This window comes from Cyprinus carpio, chromosome B10, assembly GCF_018340385.1.
Source record: "Cyprinus carpio isolate SPL01 chromosome B10, ASM1834038v1, whole genome shotgun sequence".
NCBI classification, from domain to species: domain Eukaryota; kingdom Metazoa; phylum Chordata; class Actinopteri; order Cypriniformes; family Cyprinidae; genus Cyprinus; species Cyprinus carpio.
Genome location: NC_056606.1, coordinates 11,129,441 through 11,149,303, shown reverse-complemented (window position 1 = coordinate 11,149,303; position 19,863 = coordinate 11,129,441). Strand labels below are relative to the sequence as shown.

The window sequence follows — 19,863 nt, the reverse complement described above, 5'->3', positions numbered from 1 at the left end:
CCTCAGTGATCATCTTCTGCATTCACACAGTTTGGGCCCTCCTGGGATTTCTTAAGTTGACACATTTATTTAATCTTAATTGTTTGTTATCAGGCATATGTGTAAAAATAGAACCAGATTTGCACCTACAGTTTTGAAGCAGTTTCCCATGACTGATTTCCCATGGATCTTGACCCTTTCTCCTGATTATAGAGAGAAGAGTGATGAGGGATGGGGATGAGAAAATGAGGCAGGAGAAGATCAAGGAAGCAGAGAGAGAACTAGAGACAGGGGCTGGCAGGCCATGCTTCATGCAAAACACAGATGAATAATGTATCCTGCCTACCTGGAGTAATACAGATCCATTTCTCTTGTCTCTTTCTTCCTCCGCCTGTAATGCTGTGGTCTGTAGGAGACCTTAATCAGGTAGTAAATGACCTGCTCTACTGTCTCATATGACCCCTGAGCCAGAGAAGCGAGCCATGGGGTCATGTTTTGGCTGGTTAGCATGCCGTAACATTACTATTTGAACTCAGAAAAGGGTTCAGATGATATAGTTAGCCATTCAAAATCCATGTGCATTATAATCTGATGGAACATACAGCATATATTACCAATATTTCACTGTCATTTACTAAACTCTCAAAATTCAGTTTAAAGCCCTTTTGAATTTAAAGGGATAGTTCGCCCAAAAGTGAAAAGTGTGTCATCATTTACTCATCCTCAAGTTGTTCCAAACCTGTTTGAGTTTCTTTCTTCTGTTTAACACAAAAGATAATATTTTGAAGAATGTGGATAACCAAACAGTTGATGGCAACCTTTGAATTAAAATTAACCATGGTCACTATGATCTGCTGATTTTTTAATAATAATAATTGTCTAAGCAGTGTCTAAACAGTTGTTATTGGCATTGATGTTTCAATGAAGAACCTTCATCTATGGAACCTTTCCAATACACAAAAGGTTCTTTATAGTGGAAAAAAAAATGTTCTTTGGATTTTTAAAATATTTTTTCACAATAAGAAAAATATGATTCTGTTCAAAGAAAAAGTTTTGTAGTATATTACAAACCCCCTTTTTGTAACCATTATTTTTAAGATTTTGGCTTGATATCGACATCAGCCATCAAAAAATCCATATTGGTCCACCACCAGTTCAAATATTGTAGTTCCATTTTACTAAACTCTCAAAATGCAAAAAGTCCTTATGAATTTATGGGAATTTAAGGTTCATTTACAGAATCCAGTTGTCACACTGACACAGAACTACAAACAGAACTAAACTCTGCCCCTGCATGAACGTGCCAAACCGTTTTTGCAAATATTTGGTAAAAACTTTAGCAAAATTACCCATACCTCATGTTTTCAGATTTTATCATACGTTATCTGCAAGTTTGTTGCAAATAAATAATTTTGAGTTGCATCATTAGCATAACAATGCTAAGCTACAGCACAATAGCACAATATTTTCTGCTTATAATAATCAAGACTGTGGAATATGCAACTGTTTCTGTCTCACTAAAACAAGCGAGGAAATTAAATAAATCCCACATCGACGCCTCCTCAGTGTTTGTGTGTGTGTATGTAATATGACCGCCAGAGGCACGGAAAAGAAATAAGCACCACAGCTGGCCGACGTGCTCTTCTGTCAGGAAGCCTGTGGAGAGGCCCTTAGCAGCTCTCCCTCTCTGTCTCTCTCACTCACTCCTTCTTGTCCTCCTGGTTCTCTTATGAAAGCTACACCATATCTGGACAGGCTCTCAAATCAGGCTAATTGTGACACGCTGCAATTAGCAGCGAACAGAAAAAGATGCTAAATTTGCAGAGTCGAATTGAACCAGATACCCGTCGATCTCTATTTCTCTCATCAGCCACCAATCTGTGCTCGCCGTGTCCTAATCATGCACTAAATCACATCTTCCACACTTTAATCCATGGGTGTTTGGTTGCTATTTTCATAATTTCTCTTTGAGTTAGAACTAAAAAATGACTTCACACTAAAAACTTGCCTGGTTAGGACACACCGTTTCTCTTCCATCGTGTCTTCGTCCTTCTCCTTTGCCTATTACACCACATTCGTGTTTCATTTTTCATCTCTCCTGATGTCCCATTGTCTGGCAGCGGTGGCGCTGGAGATGTTGACCTCTGATCTGTGAGAGTCATCACTTCTTCACTTTAAATAAATACAGATTATTCATCTATCATGTCCTCTTCAGGGTTGTTTTATAATGTGTGTGTGTGTGTACAGTTTTTCATTAGCTCCCCTCCCTTGCACAAGGTGATCTGTTATTGCCTGTCTAACCCTGGGGTGCCGTGATGGATGTCAGTTTGTGAATTATTTCTCACTGAGCTAAACCTTTATTCAGTCTTCTGCTCAGATCGCAGTAAGCAAGGGCTCATGAGTGACCCTTATCTGTTGTTTATGGGTGCTTAGGGGACGTTTTTGTTTCGGTTTTCAATAGTGTAGCGAAGTATAAAGCGCCATTCACACAGAAGTCACTATTAAACCAAAAAGGTTCCAGCTGCTCAACATGGCAACATTTAAAGGGATAGTTCACCCAAAAATTTAAATTCTAATATTAATTACTCAACATCATTTTGTGTCAAACTGTAAGACCCTCGGAACACAATTTAAGATATTTTTTATGAAATCCGAGAGCTTTTTGACTCTTCATAGACAGCAATGCAACTGACACATTCAAGGCTCAGAAAGGTAGTAAGGACATTGTTAAAATATTTCATGTCATACCAGTGATTCAACAGAAATTTTTGTTAATGCATTTCGAAGAACAGATGAAACTGATGAATAAAGTCATTGTTTTTGTTTTTGTTTTTTTTTGCGTAACAAAAGTATTCTCGTAGCTTCATAAAATTAAGGTTGAACCACTGATGTCACATGGACTAATGTAACGATGTCCTTACTATTGCTGTTTATGCAGGGTCAGCAAGCTCTCAGATTTCATCAAAAATATCGTATGGGTCTGGAAACGACATAAGGGCGAGTAATTCGTTTATGGAATTTACATTTTTGGGTGAACTATCCCTTTAATGAGTCTGAAGTAGTGTATCATTTTATTGTTTGTTTACCTTTAAAAAAGACCATTGGGGCACCATGATTTATTTAATTACTAAGTTTTTTTTATTACTATTAATATTAATTAACATTATTATTATTATTGTAATATTATATAATAAGAATATTTCTAATAATATTAACTCTAAAATTTAATGTTGCAAATTGACTCAGGGAGGCAGTTCAAAAACAGTGAGGTATCCACAGTACCTTAACAGCGTTGTGCTGACTTTGCAGGCTAAAACAAAAACTTTAGTTGTATTCTAATAAGTCCTCAATTCCTTCAACACCTCCAGGTAGAACTCCTGCCACAAAAGCTGCTTATTGTCATCTGGTTGCTTTTGAAAACAGACCTAAATCTTTATTCACAGATCTTGTGTTTCTGAAGGCATTGAGTTTAGCAGTTGCCTGTTCTCCTCGTGTGTTTCTGACTCAGTTTTGATTTAGTGTTGAATGATGTCAGAACTTTCTTCACTTTCTGTATTTTTTCACCCACGTTTAGATGTAAATAGCTCTTTTCCACTTTGCCTTTCTGGAACAACGCTTCCACGAACCAAGCCACATGATCTGGCCTTCAGCAAAACGCATTATACCCAGAGGTTGCGTTACAAATAGTCATTATCTGTCACTTTGACTAACAGGGTTGTATATTTTCCGTCATGCTCTATTTTTAACTGTCAGTGAAACATTGTAATGCTTGGTGTTTTTACTTGGCATTAATATTACAAGAACTTCTGTGAAAGAGCTTTTTTACTCTTCCCAGGTGCTGCAGTGTTTTGGCTTTTTTGTCATTTTCTTCATTCTTTCTATTGATAGATTCATGTAGAGCGCTCATGCTAAAGGTGAACACTCCATATGTTGCTGTGGTTGCGCCTGTCTCTCACACACTTTCTGTCCGTCTCTTCCAGGAGCCCAAGGCCAATTCCCTATCGTCCAGAACATGACTGTGACAGAAGGAGGAATAGTCAACTTGACCTGCCGTGTGGAACACAATGACAACACCTCCCTCCAGTGGTCAAACCCTGCACAACAGACGCTCTTCTTTGGGGACAAGAAAGGTGAGTGATTGCCACTAAACTCATGTCTTTGTCTTGTGTGTTATTAGGTGGGTGATGGACCTCAGCTGAATGAGATTCTAATAGAGGAACTTTAAGGGATTGTGCTTTTTTGCTACTGCTTAGAAAGGTTGTGGTCATAGATTGCTGACAGCTAGCATATGTGTGAATTCTGTTCCAAAACTTAGTGAGCTCTGTTTAAAGCATTTGATATCATGATAGGTGCACAAAAGTCTGTTTGAAAGAGCTTTCATATCAGGAACAAACCTATAATGCCTTAAAATGATGTATTTTTCTTTAAATATGCTACCTCTGATACCTTGTTCAGTGAAAAACAAAATCCAAGATGACAGATAAGCTGAGAGGAAAAAAGTAAAAGTCAGTAAAAGTATAAATCCAACATGGATGAAATGTATGAAAATGGTGACAGATGCTCTTTTTGTTGGTTTGATTGCTTCTATTGTCCTTATTTGTTAGTCGCTTTGGATAAAAGCATCTGCTAAATGACTAAATGTACTTTAATGTAATGTAAAATCTCAGTGAAAAACTAAATCCAACATGGTGGATGAGCTGAGGAAAGACAAGAAATCTCACTAGGTTTTGGAAGAAAGTTTCAGAATCTAATTTTTATGTACAAAGATTTATACAGCTATATCTCATTGCCTGAGATAAAGAATGGAATACATCATCTGGTTTTTCTTCCATGCCGAGCTGGATGTTGTAAAATGGCTTTGTGTTCACCTGTTGTATGATTTGTTGGCTTTAAATTTCTGTAGAGAATCAATATTGGTCCGGGCAAAGCTTTATAAGACGCACTTTTACCAGTAAACGCCCTTAATCAAGAGCAGACGCAAAATCAACAACTAGACAATCACCCAGACTCCCACACACACAATCAGGAGAGCGCATACACGCACATACACCAGAAAGTGGGACAGCAGCTTGATTAATGTTGTGGAATACTAACAGATTACATTTGATAAATGAGGTATGGGAGGTGAGCCATTTAAAGGACTCTCCACTGCAGCCTTAAAGATATCTACTGTTCCCAGATCAGATCAATATGGAGCAGGAGCGTTATCACAGGCTTGGCAAATGCCCTGTTCATTATGTCAGCAGAGCTTTTCACGTGGAAGCAATCATGGGACGTATTCGATACACCTGGCGGATTGGATTTTATAATGATATTGTGGCTCTCCATATCTGAGAATTCCCCAGGTCGTTTGTACGGAGATAATAAATGTCCTTTGATTTATAAAAGATCCATGTGTCAAAGATAGCTTTGTGTTTCCTGGCCCACACAGATTCAGACATGAATGCCGTGATCAAAAAATACACGGAAGTAGAATAACAATTAACTTTGAGTGGCTGATTTATGCGTTCAGGTGATGACTTTGTGCTCAGAGGCAGCTGACTTACATACAGTAGAGCTGCTTTATGCTGCCTTCTCCCAAACTGTCAGAAACATGAAATCCCAATGAGTGATTTAGAATGTTCTCTCCAATTTAGAAACATTTATTTTAGACTTGTTAGTTCTTTGTCTTGAACAGTTTTATCGCCCAGAGAGGAAAATTCTGTCATTATTTAATCTGCCTCATGTCTGTCTTTCTTCTGTGGAAGGCAAACTGATTTGTTTGACGTCTTCAGAAGTTTCCTGTGACAAGTAGTTTCACATCCGCACTGAAAGTGCAAATTCTGTGCGACTTGACATAATCACAATCAAAATAAGCTCAAGATCTGTGTTTTCAGTGTCTCTAAGATATTTTAACATTTGAAAATTCAGACAGCCATAAAAATTATTATTCTAATGTTATGGTTGTAAATAATAATATAATATAATATAATATAATATAATATAATATAATATAATATAATATAATATTATATTATATTATATTATATAATATAATATTTTTATAAATATTTTTTTTTCTTAAACACTTGATTGTTTTACAGTCAAATAGCAATATTTCCTTTTTTATTTTTTATTTTAGTAGTAGTAGCAGTAGGAGTGGTAGTAGTAATATAAAGTAGTAATATTTTAATAATTAGTATTGGTATTATTTAACACTAGCTTGTTTTATTTACAGTCAAATATTACAATAGTCATGTTTAACATATTTTATATTTTGCGATTAGTGGTAGTAAAATAACAATAATAATAATAATAATAATAATAATAATAATAATAATAATAATAATAATAATAATTATTATTATTATTATTATTATTATTATTATTATTTTTATTATTACTACTGCTACTACTACTACTACTACTACTTCTACTACTACTGCTGCTGCTGCTGCTGCTACTACATTGATATATAATAACACATTTTTATCCAAATTATGCATCCCTCATACAAGCACAGCAAACCTGGAGGGCTAATAAATATATATTCAGATTTTTTCACAAAAATCTCAGCTACATTTTTCCTTAAATCTTGCAGCTCTAATCACAACCAATCAGAACTTACTTTGTGTTTATGCAGCTATGTGGAGCAGGATTTTACCCAATAAGATTTCCCAGGGGGCAGGGCATTTGAATACCAGCATTTTTAAGTGACTCTTCTGGTTTCAGTAGCATCATAATTTGTGACATAATGATTTTTATTTTTTCAGTTTGACCATCTTTTATTTTTTTTTACCAAAAAATTAACATTGATATACTGTAATAACACACAGTGAAAGTAAACAGGACCATCATTCCATAACATTTAGAACCAGACATGTAAAGCATATTTTTGTTAAAACACACATGTATTATTGTAATCATTTGAGCTGTAAAATAGTCTGTTTTCTGCATGTCTGTATGCTTTTATTAGCAGTTGTAATACCACACTCATATATTTAGTGTCGCAGATGATGACAGTGTATTCGTCAGCTTTATAATTTAACTCCTCACCTAGGCCCAGTGCTCATCCACACCTGCCTGTTATTCTGCATCAGTCTATAGTTAATTTGTGCATATATGGTCTCATGCTGTGCCAACACAGCGTTACCCACAATTACATCCTCCTGAAGCTGGTTCTGTAGGAGGAACTTTGATTGGCCGAGCGGCACCTGTGAGGATGTCCATGTGTGTTTGTATGCATGCAGGAGAGGAGGGTTGTTTGGATGTGCTGTGTTGACTGCAGTGAAGTGTATAGACCGAGTTGCTCAACCGCAAGAAAGTGCTTCTCGTGCCAGAGCGATGGCTTAATTATTAACACTACGAACCTCAGATCTGACTGAAAACTTTCACATTTGGGAAACAGTGTAATAAGAAACACATCAGGAGTGGAGAAGAGGAAGCGATAACGGGGAGTTGTGAAATCTGCCTGCTAGGGATGGCGTCTGATTTGATTTAGAGCTTGGTGCAATCTAGCTGAACCAGGAGGAAATGTCTCTAGTTTGTGCCAGGAGCTGGTTGAATAGTTTATCCTTGCAAGCCGTCAGTCTATCTGATCTCAGTCCAGACAGAAAACATCAATCACTCAGTTACTCACAAATTTAATTGTCTACACCATATAGATCAAACTACCAGTCTATTGTGTTTCAGTTTTGGCTCTGCTCAGCAAAAAAAAAAAAAAAAAGATTCTTAGTTCTAGAAACGAAATGCTGTCACGGTGCTGCTACTGTGAGGGAGCATGGAGCGAGGAATGAGGAGACCAGGAGTACATCAACATAGGAGACATTAATAGTATCATCCAAAGGAAACAGAAAAACACACGTAACACATGTAGACATTAACAATACCGGACAAAGGAACTCAAACTGGGAAAACTATTTAAACACAACAGGATAATGGGAAGACGAGACATGCCTGGGGTACCATCAAAACAAACGGGGAACACTTGGAACAAAATCAACATGAGGAGCAAAAACACACACAAAACACGGGATAGAGTCTGACAAATGCCTGTTCATACCAAGATGAATGTCCGGGGCGAAAGTTTGATAAATATTTTAAACATACATAAATGCAAAGGATTTTTTTTGAAGAGGTTGGGGGGGGAGGGTCCATACTCTGATTTATTTTATTTTATTTTATTTTATTTTATTTTATTTTATTTTATTTTATTTTATTTTTTATCATTTTTTTATCCCAAACAAAGAAATGCAAAGTAACACATTAAATCAAACATGAAATTATGAAGTACAGAAACTAAAATAATATTAACCTCTTGCCTAATTTTGCTCCAAAACATATAACATATATAAAAACATTAATTTCAACATTATATTACTCTCCACATCCATTCTAATGCAAAGCATTCTGGAAATTAAAAAAAGTCCCCTGACCAGTTTTAACTGATGGCAATAAAAATTAATTATGTAGTCCCAACACAAAAAAATAAAATAAAAAAATAAAAAATAAATTGTTACTATATACTGTATATTAAAGTATTAAACAAATTTAAGTGGATTCTTTTCTTTTAATTAGCTTATTTTAATTGAACAAGCCAAGGGGGTTGTTGTTTTTTGTGTTTTTATTTTATTTTATTTTATTTTATTTTATTTTATTTTGCTTTGTTTTTTGTTTTTTTTTTTTGTTTTTTTTTCTGTTTTTTGTTTTGTTTTAGTTTTGTTTTTTAAGTGTGAGGTCAGGATGAGTTTGTTCCAAATGAGCAGTTAGTTGATTGCTGTACTTGTCATATTTAACTGATGGCAATAAAAATGAATTATGTAGTCCCAACACAAAAAAAATAAAATAAAAAAATAAAAAATAAATTGTTACTATATACTGTATTTAACAATTAAAGTATTAAACAAATTTAAGTGGATTGTTTTCTTTTAATTGAACAAGCCAAGGGGGTAAAAAACGTGTTGTTTTTTTTTTGTGTGTTTTTATTTTATTTTATTTTATTTTATTTTATTTATTTTTTATTTTTTTTTTTTTTCTGTTTTTTGTTTTGTTTTAGTTTTGTTTTTTAAGTGTGAGGTCAGGATGAGTTTGTTCCAAATGAGCAGTTAGTTGATTGCTGTACTTGTCATATTTTATGTACCATGTTTTGAGGTTTGTATGATAATTTAAGGGTTTCATGAGTATTTTTTGAGTTTTGATTTTATGTGAGGCATATTTGAGGCATTTTGTTATTCAATTTTTTTTTTTTTTTTAGCCTAAGACAGCAACCACTTTTATCTCCATGCAGATTTTTATAGAAAACATGATTGAAGCACATAAGATTGAGCAATATACAACAGTGTAAACAAACTGAACAATTTGCATAGAGCTCTTTTTAGTTGACACAGTATAAGATGTCTTTTTAACCTTCACATAAATTACCTTCACAAAATAGGTAATTGCTACAGTGATGGCAAATTGTAATGCACAGTTTAGTGCCAGTTTTTGAGATTTTTTATATTTATATAGCCCCAAAAGTCTGTCAGCCTGTAGCCCTTCTTCAAAGTTGGTCTGTTGGTGTCCCAACAGTTTTGTCCCTCTCTCATATCACCTGGTGACGGTGTGTGAAGTGCGTGTGTGTGTGGGAAAAGTGCTCCATTTTGCTGCTCTTTACAGGTTTTGGATAGTTTTGCAGCCTCAAGGAAAGTGAAAATGAGGGAAGGGAGATAGGGAGATTTCAGACATTTTGTGCTTGGCCAAAGGGGGTTTGTGGGAAATATTTACAGCTGCTATTTTTTTCATCATCTGCCAGTTGAGGCCCACAGAGTCCATGCACAGGTGCAGATGTGCGTCCTCAACAAATGGTGCTCAGGCTAATCACTGCGGTCCCTCAATTCCGCGTTTGTTCTGCACATGTGAGGTTGTGTGCCGTCCCACACCGCTCTCGGACTTGAAAGTGATGGTAGAGGACAAGGTGCCCTTGAGAAAGGAATGTAATTACTAGAGTAAAGAGTGTGTGGCTGTAGACCACAGGCCTTTGATACCATGGTGCTGATTTTTGCCACATTCTCAAACAGACAGACACAACAGAGAGAAAATGAGCAGGATAATTCCTCTGGGCATCTACAGGTGCTCCATTATTCTCCCACTGCCAGTTCACATTATTATTCCTTCCATCTCTTCTTTGTGTTTCTGCTCAGTTTTTAATTGCTTTGCATGTGTGCGTGGCCCTTAGTGGCAAATCCTGTTTGTAACTGAATGCTTAGATGTAATATAAGAGTTGTTTGGTACAGGACAGCTGGCCTTGCTGGAAAAACCAGGACATACCTGCTTAAGGTGGTTTATCAGGCCTAGCTGTATGTGGTTAACCAGCTTAGCCAAGCACCCATTAGCTTAGCCAAGAACATCTATCATCTACAGTTAGGTAGACAGAGAACTTCTGCCAGGTTATCGCTGTACAGTATATACACTTACATAACATACTTGGCATAAATAAAGTATTAATTTCTTTAAAAAATAACTAGGTAACTAATTAACTAAGTAAATAAATAAATATGATAATGACACAATTTGAATTTGTCTGTGGCAATTTTTTATTTATTTATTTATTCAACAAGTATAGTTACATAATGAATTTCTCTGAGTAAAAACTTCAAACAGAGTCATTTTTTGTTAGCATTAATCTAACCAGCGTAGCATTATTGGCTTCAGGCTTTTGCTGCTCTGTTTCTGTCGCATGTAACATTACACAGCTCGAGCTCAATACATCTTTTATCCGTTGCTTTTTCTCTGGCTGTCTGTCTTTTTCTCCCGTCTTCTCGTTTCTTTTCTCCCTCTATCCCGTTCTCTTTTATCCATCTTTCGGTCCTATGAATAAAATTAGCTTCTCTCGTTCCAGAATATCTTCAGTGTTCATTCCACAGCGAGAGACCCAAAGAGAGCGGGAGCAGGAAAGTGTGATGGAGAACAAGCATGCCATCTTTCTATTCATCTATCTATCTGGCCCTTCCTGGCCTTGTCGGGCGTTAACTCTGTGTGTAATGGTGCGTCATCAGCCAAATCCCTCTCCATTTAAAAAGACAATTTTATGGCTCTACAGTATCTGTTTATTACAAATATGGGTTTATTATGAGCCGAGACCTCATTTATTTCCAGCCTGACTCGTGTCGATGCATCGCCCCATTCTTACTCTGTCTCTCGCTCACTTTTCCCCTCTCTTATTCACCCTGAAATTGATTGACTGTTTAATTCAACATTTAGCAGCTCACGAAGAGTTCTGCTATCTCTATAGTTCTCTCGAGGGCTCCAGCAGTTTTCCGCTGCTCAATATTTCTACGCGCTGAAAGCACGTCAATACCCACAATTCCTCCCGCTCTCCTCACCTTTGAGCTCGCGCAGTCTGACCACTCTTGAATTACACCTTAACGGGATTTGTGTGCTCACCGGACCAACAAATTAGCTCATTTGGAATAAGTGTTATGGCATATTACACAGAAATAATGCACAGAATATCCATTAACCACGTGTGAGTATGTGTCCGTGCACTCATTTAAATGTCGACCTCATCCTGCCTGGTGTTTTTCTTCAATATGAAAGAACACATTTGTTTATAGAAGTCATATTTTACACTGATGACTCACCTCTCCTGACCTATCAGGTTGTTTGAATGGGTGAATGTGATTGGCACGCTGGTGGAGGAATAACTTCTCTTCTTGTTGGTGCGTTTGAGGTGTTTGTTGCAGTTATTCTTCACAGTTGGACACACAGGATCGATGGGAGAAAAGTGGCTCTCCAAGTTCAAGCTGGGATGAACTGGTTCAGAGTAATGGCAACCGCAACACGGTGATCCCCACAAGCATTTAACACTGTCAACTTGTGGTTTGTTGAAAGGGTAAAGTAATATATATATATATATATATATATATAATGTATGTATCATTTGAAAGACAAGATTAGCTTAAATCAACATATTTATTTATTTATTAGTTCACAAAGAAGTTCAAAAGAAACCTTAGCCTTAAAAAAAAGTTTCAAAATATCTATTTTACAATATATTTTCTGTTCTGCAGAAGAAAGAAAGCCATACAAGTTTGTAGTTAAATTCATTTTAATTTTTGGGTGAACAAACCATGTTTCAGATGAGATGTCAACATGAAGCCAATTGTTAGTAGGTTTTTTTCCATGGATGTGATGATTTGCTCATTTCTAGTTCATTTAAATGAATGAATGAATGAATGAATGAATGAATGAATGAACGAATGAACAAATGAATGAATAAGGGTAATTTAAATTTAAAGTATTAAATAAATAAACAAACTGTCACATTGTGTAATATAAGACACATTTTGATATAAAAAGTTGCATTTTATGAGAAATAAAGTTTCAGTTGTGAAATGTACAGTATGACTTCCAGCATTTGATTGGACAAAAATCCAATCCTGCAAGTTATCAATATTTTTGTTTCTTATTCCTGAAAGAGAAATACATTTGAAGTGTGTACACTACCATTCAAAAGTTTGGGACTGGTAAGCTTTTTTTAATGTTTGTGTCTCTTTTCCTCATTAATACTGCATTTGTTTGATCAGAAACACAATTAAAACAGTAATGTTGTGAAATAGGCTATTACTACAGTTCAAAAGAACTGATTTCTCTTTGAATATATTTTAACATTTTAATGTATTCCTGTGATGCAAAGATGCTTTTTCAGCATTCTTATATGTAGATTTTGTGCTCAAGAAACATTTCTTATTAGTATCATAATACTGTTGAAAAAAGTTGTGCCGCTTAATATTTTTGTGGGATTTTTTTTCACAATTCTTTGATTAATCAGAAGTTTAAAAGAACAGCATTTGAATACATGCCAGCTGAAGTATTAATTTCTTTAATTAAAAACCAAACAAGCAAAAATCCTGCAGACCCCAAACATTTAAACTGCATTGTAAATCTGCTAAAGATTAATTGCAGGGAATGGTCACTCTAAAAAGTTTAAAAAGCCCAGGCATTTCATTGTGGTGTATGAATGTTCCATGCTGTTAGTACACAGTGTGACCTCAGAGTGTGAGTTTGGAGATAGTTACACCTCAAACAAGGGACATAAAGCTCTTGCGTCTTCTCTTCCAGGAAGCCAAGGCACTTGAAAATGATTGAGGGGAACGTCTTGTTACACAGGCCTGAGCTTATCAGAGAAGTGACCCGTCAGCTCACAGTATCGCTGAGGCAAACAGAGAGAGGAATATTTGGAATTCATTATTTTCTTACAGTATGTGCCAAACTGTCACATCCTGTTCCTCAGGAGCACAGGCCTAAACTAGCATGCGCCTCACTTAAGAAATACTCTCCACACACTCAGACAACATTCACACTTCCTGTCTGCTTATTAAGTCATCATCATCATCTGCTGCTCATTGGTGTTGTCAGTTATGAAGTAAAAAAGGGAGGAGGGGAGAGTTTGGAAGAGTTTGCAGCCTGCTTGTTTTTAACCAACCCAGCAACGGTTACCGTATAAATAGTAATTCCTGACACATTAAACTGACTGTCGTTTTTTAATACAGTAGTTAGTGTGTAAAGTAGAGCACTGCTTTTCAAAACTGGCTAATTAACTATCAATTTGAATTAATCATGGCCCTAGTTTAAAAATTCTGGACTATTTTATTTTACCACACCATTTTAACCTAGAACTTATTATGAAATTAATATAGTTTAAAAGAATATACTTAATTGTAAAGTAATGTAAGAGTAAAAGTAGTGTAAAGTAAAAGTAATGTCTTTGGACACTTAATTCAATTAAAACAATATGTTATTTGAATAAATTAATTAAACTGAAACAAAATAATAAATAATACTTAAATACTTATTATTATATATAAATTTTGAAAAAATATATTTACATTTTTAATTTTTAATTTAACTTTGTCATGACTATATAGTTTTTATACTTTTATTTCAGAACAAATAAAAAAAGTAAAAAAACTATATAAATATGATAAAATAAATATGGCAAAAAAAAATTAATTAAAATTATATATATAAACAAAAAATTTCTCAATTATACTAAAATAACAAATGCAATCATTGTATATATATATATATATATATATATATATATATATATATATATATATATATATATATATATAAACAAAAATTTTCTCAATTATACTAAAATAACAAATGCAATCATTGGTGTATGATTGTGGCATAAGTGCTTTAATGCGATTTCGATTTAAATATTTCTGAAAGGGTTTTGCTGTGCAAACAGTCTAACAGCTAATGATATTAACATGTTAATTAAAGCACTGCAGATAACTATATCTAAGCCAAATGAAAACAGACAAAAAATATTTACACCATCATAGACAGGAGGGACAGGCTAAGATGAGCTTTAACGAAAGTGTTTTTGCCGTGACATTGCGATTATCGGCTGTTATTTAAAACAATTCTAAACCAGTTGAATGGCTCATTTCTCGAGATTCTTGTCAAAACATTTCTCCTCCCCTCCTCTCTCTCTCTCTCTCTCTCTCTCTCTCTCTTTCTCTTTCTGTGTATCGCTCCATTGAGCTGTCAGTGCATTACGATTGCCTTCCTGTTCTATTAGATTTCTGACGAGTATTTTCGGCTGTGTTCTAGTGGCATTTCTTATCTCGCCCACAAACAGCAGAAGGCGGTTCACCAGGGCTCTGTTTCTCGAACATAGTGTTTTTTGTCTTCTTTTATAAACAGAAATGGAAAGAGGAGGGGAAACTCTCTTTGCTGACATGCAAGTAAGCCTATATCAGTGTCAACATATGTCGAGACTGATGTTGCTACTTACAATTCATAATTAGCCCCTTTCTGCATCTATATCAGCACCTAAAGACGACAGGCTTTGGCAAGACTCTTGTTAGCCCTGGCAAAATAGCTGAAGCATGCAGAAAACAGCTCTTAGGTGCACCTTATCCTGCTTTGATGCTGTTAAATGGTTTTGTTTTGTTTTGTTTTGTTTTGTTTTTTTGTCAGTCTAGTCACCAGTCATTGCATTACAGCCGTGATGATGTAGAGTTTATTTTATTTTATTTATTATGCCGATGCCCAAACCAAATGTGCTTTATCATTTTATTGATCAGCAGAAATGGTTTCTCTTCACTCCAAGTTGAGATAGTGGCCTGTAAAGTCAGGTAGTGAGTTGTCTGTGAATAATGTTGGATAAATATATATATATAGAGAGAGGGAGAGAGAGAGAGAGAGAGAGAGAGAGAGAGAGAGTTTTATATATATATATATATATATATATATATATATATATATATATATATAACTCTCTATATATATTAGTTATCTGGTATATTATTTTTAGATTTAATCGGCACCACAAAGTTTTTTTAGATAAATGAAAAATAAATTTAATGTTTATAGGAAATTCCACCAGACTGATAAATTGTAATTGGCATCACATACAATAAAAGTAATATAACTGTCAAATTTTACATTTGCATTATTATAATTAGTAGTAGTAATAGTAGTATTGTTGTTGTGTTTGTTGTTTTTGTTGTTGTAATACAGTTATTTGGCGATTCTGAGCTGCGTTTTTCAGGTGTGTGTCAGTGCTGCTACGTGGCAGAGATGAGGACTGTTTGAAACCTTTTTTTTCCATAAAAATGTTGATGCGCATCGTCTCAGTTTAATACGTGAACATAGCAAATGTTGCGATTACAAAACAACCAGGAAAAAAGGCATTACATGCAAATTTTTAAGTTATAACATGTAAATACATAGGCCTAGTCGTCAGTGAAAAAACTTTACTCACAATTTAATATTTTTGGTCACAAATGCAACCATTTTAGTCGCAGTTTGGAGCCCTGCATTTGTTCCCATAAGTGAAAATGGGTTATATAAAACATAGGTATTGCTAAACGTTGTTACTCTGGGAAAGGAGACAGCCTGTCTTCATCCCCCACCCACCCTCTTCCACCTCTCTCTGTTTACCCAGAAGATACAAAGCCATCTCTGCGTTCAGCATACGCCGCCTCTAAATGTATCAGATAATAAGCCAGCATGCATTGTATTAGTTTAATGTGTGCTCTTATGAATCATCGCGGCCCATAACTGTCTGAGAAAACTGCTCTGGGAATTTATGCAAGTTAGTTTTATTATGGTGGTGTGTCTGTGTTGAAAATGAGCTACAGCTCTTTGCCTGAGTCTTACCATGGTCGTTTAGTTTAATTGAATCATGGTCATCACCGTTTAGGGCAGGATTGATCGTTGCGGTTGTGGAGCCAGAGTCAGAGTCAGGCATAATCTCCAGCGCAGTGTGATCTTTTTTAGAAAGTCATGAGATGCTGAAAAGCTTCAAAGAAGTGACAGTGGGGCATCACATCTGTTGTCACAGCATCTGGCACGCATCTCTGGAATAAAAGCTGTCAGGCTTTTCTTTATTTCTTTCAATAACTTCAAATGCCCTTAAGCCAGGTGCTCACTGCAGAGATTTGGAAGCAAATGCAAGAGTAAATCCTTTAAATTAACACGACTGTTAACAAGGCACAAGGATGCCAGAAATTCAACTCAATTGAATTTCAGCTTTTTTAAGGTAATAGCAGCCAGATACATATTATTATCCACTGATTGTGAACAGCTTTTGACACAGTCACAGGTTGTGTTTTGTTCATGCTCATTTGAAGTGCTTTTTTATTATTTTACACAGTGAATGTGTTTGTTTTTTTAAAGAAATTACTACTTTTATTCATCACAGATGCATTACATTCACAAACGTAATTTGTGAAAAATATTTAATAATATTATTATTTTTACTGTATTTTTAAACAAATAAATGCAGCCTAAACAGTAGTGTATCCCTATTTCTACAACATGAGAAATGGAAATCTTTCCAACTGCGTATGTAAATAAACAATAAAAAATATATATATAATAAAGTTGAAAAAATAATATTTTAAGTAAATAACATGCATAATTTATTTCTTAAAATACTTGGGATATTTAAATGTAACTTTAACATACAACGTGTTTGTGTCTTTAAGACTGTCTTCAGCCTGCTTTGTCTTTTCTCGCACCGTCTCTTGTGATCAGCGCACTTGCAAATATTGAGTTCCCAAAACCAAAAAGAAAAAAATGAGATGCAGGCATATATTTTCAAGCATATTGTCTCAAGAGAAGAGACTGCAAAAAGAATCTTTTTTTCATGCGTATTACCTGAATGTCGAATACCAGCGCTGTGGAAGAGACCAGAAGGAGATTGTGTGTTTGCTGTGCCCGACTCACAGACAGAGATAATGAAAAGTTTTCCGGTCTTTTCCATTACCCCAGCAGAGAGAGAGGGAAAATGAGATACGCACTTTCGTGACATCCAAATGTTATAGTGTGTGAAATGGGATCTGTAGCCAGGTGATGGAATTCATAATGTTTTTTCAGAGCGTGTGTGTGTGTATGAGAAAGAGAGAGAGAGAGAGAGAGTATTTCAGGTGGCAGATGATGTTCTGTGATAACAGGGGTATGAAAATCTCTTTCAGCTTTGTTCAGCCGCGCTCTGAAGTTGGAGTCTCTCTGGTCACTTGTAAGATACCCCGAGGCCCGAATGTCATCACATCCCTCTGCCCTCCGAGTCACATTCGGAAAAAACAGAGTGAAATACTGCAGCATTTAACGGCTGACAGCTAAGTTAAAAAGCCACAGTCTGGGATTCGGCAGCGGCTGGGGAACGCTGCTGATGAAGAGGGTACAACAGAAGAGATTTGACATTAAAGCCCTATTCATGAGAAGTGACAGTCATGGACTCCAGCTCTCAAACTGAGTGGAGGCTGTTCGAGACCCTGTCAATTATATTCAGTAATAACACAGACAGTCACAGACAAGCCTGATTCCTCTGTAGAGTATACCACGAGCCTTGAGGAAACCAAAGCAAATACTGTGCTGAGGTTATTATCTTTAACCAAAGCTATTATGAAGATGAAAACTAGCAGGGAAAAAAAGGCAAGTGGGAGTTTCCAAAAGACATCAGACTTTCATAAAGATCATCACTATTGTACCACATTTAACTTGTTTTGGGTGAGACAGTTCTTTGCCTAAGGCAAATTTTGGTGTTATATATTTTAATTAGAATTCTAATTTGAACATAAATTATAAGTAATGTAAAAGTATTATAATTCATGTTTTTGTGAAACACTTTTCATACAATTTTAATTATACTGCATGTAATTGTTTTAATTTGATGTAACGAAATTAGTCCATATAGAACAGAAAAATACTGTAGTTGTATTGATATAGATTGCTATAGATTTCTCTTTTACTTGCTATAAAATCATTTTTTTAATCAATGCTAGATGGTCTGATTTACTTAATATTATGAACGTGATTACTGGCCATCAGCAGTATTGTCAAAAAGGGTGAATGACTTAAGAAAAAAAAAGAATTTAAAAATACTGTGAAATATTTCAGCAATAGCAAATTCATTGCACAATTTATTATCAATAAGTACAGAGTGCTTGTGTTGTGCATTAAAAAAAACTGAACTTAAAATTAAATATTATTTTAATCATGATGCTATTTCTGACCAATTGTGGTATGTTTTCATTACAGGAGGACAGCAAAAGTGATGAAAACTAAAACTAATGGTCAAGTTTTAAACTAAATAAACTAATTGACATTGCACAAAAAAACAAACAAAAAAAAACAATAGTACCCCAAGCAGTATTTTTAATATTAAAGGAATAGTTCACCCAAAAAAGAAAATTTTGTCATCATTTACTCCTCTCATGTCATTCCAAACCTGCATATGTTTCTTTCTTATGTTGAACACAAAAGCAGTTATTTTGAAGAATTTTGAAGAACCAAAGGCTTGATGGTTCCCATTGACTTCCAAAGCAGGGAAAGAAATACTATGAAAGTCAATGGGAACCATCAACTGTTTGATTACCAACATTCTTGAAAATATATATTTTTTAAGTTTCGCATAAGAAAGAAACTCTTACAGATTTGGAACAACATGAGGTTGAGTAAATAATGACAGAAAATTTCATTTTTGGGTAAACTATTTCTTTAATAATGTGGTAGTCTGGGAATGTCATCTGGTACAGACATGGATACTTGGAAACTGGCAATATTAACTTCTCCTCGTTGTTCAGTTGTTGAACAACTAGAAAGTGACCGTGGTTTGACGATGTGGTATTTGACCCGCCCCCCTCCACTGTGATTGGATGATAGGGTAAACAGTTACAAGCGCTGCATTTTTTAAAACATTTTAAACTTTCAGTGACCAGAAAGAATGCTCCCATTGCAAACAAGTGGACATACATCCATATGCAGAAAAGACTTGTCTCAATAATCAATTAAGCAGAACAAAAATTCCTCATTCAGTATGAAAAACGGACCCGGTTGACATCATCAGCCGTTTATGTGCTAATGTTATTGAATAAGTCTCTGTTATACTCTATCGCCTGAGACAGTATTGATTACAACTTAGCTCTGCCCACAGTCTGTTGGAGTGACTAATAGGGCTTGCTTTAAAAGATACATTTTTATGAGCAAACTAAAGAGAAATTTGCAGTGACATAGTTTTATCGCAGGTTATTTGAGTAATTTGCCTCCATTTCGTACATTTGATGTCAGGAGTGAGGTTTGCATTTGAAACGTTTGCTCGGAGGAAAATTATTTTTGACATTTTCTTCTCAGTGCCGCTCCTGTAATGACACAAAGGTTGTTTGAATTTCAAATGAAGCTACCCCTAAAGTACATGATTCTGTCCTTATTCCATCAATCAGAAATGTGGGAATTCAGAGATCATGCTAAATGCTAATGAGCAGCGGTCTTATGAGATTGCTTTTTGAGAAACCAAACGCAAAGGCCTCACCTTACAAATGTCCACAGGTTTTCTTCTTGCATTGTCTCCCTGCTATCATTGTATTTTGATGGACTCATTATTTAATGAAATTCATGAAAACA

The 19,863-nt window shown here is 35.2% G+C and overlaps 1 protein-coding gene across 5 annotated transcripts in view; it reads left to right on the top strand.

The window, feature by feature from the left end:
- LOC122138691 (cell adhesion molecule 2-like) overlaps positions 1 to 19,863 on the top strand; it is a 405,589-nt gene that overhangs the window by 328,615 nt on the left and 57,111 nt on the right. For all 5 annotated transcript variants that reach the window (XM_042732490.1, XM_042732491.1, XM_042732494.1 and 2 more), the window contains one exon: positions 3,960 to 4,109. In XM_042732490.1, coding sequence (XP_042588424.1) covers positions 3,960 to 4,109 — 150 coding nt within the window. The remainder of the gene's footprint in view (positions 1 to 3,959; positions 4,110 to 19,863) is intronic.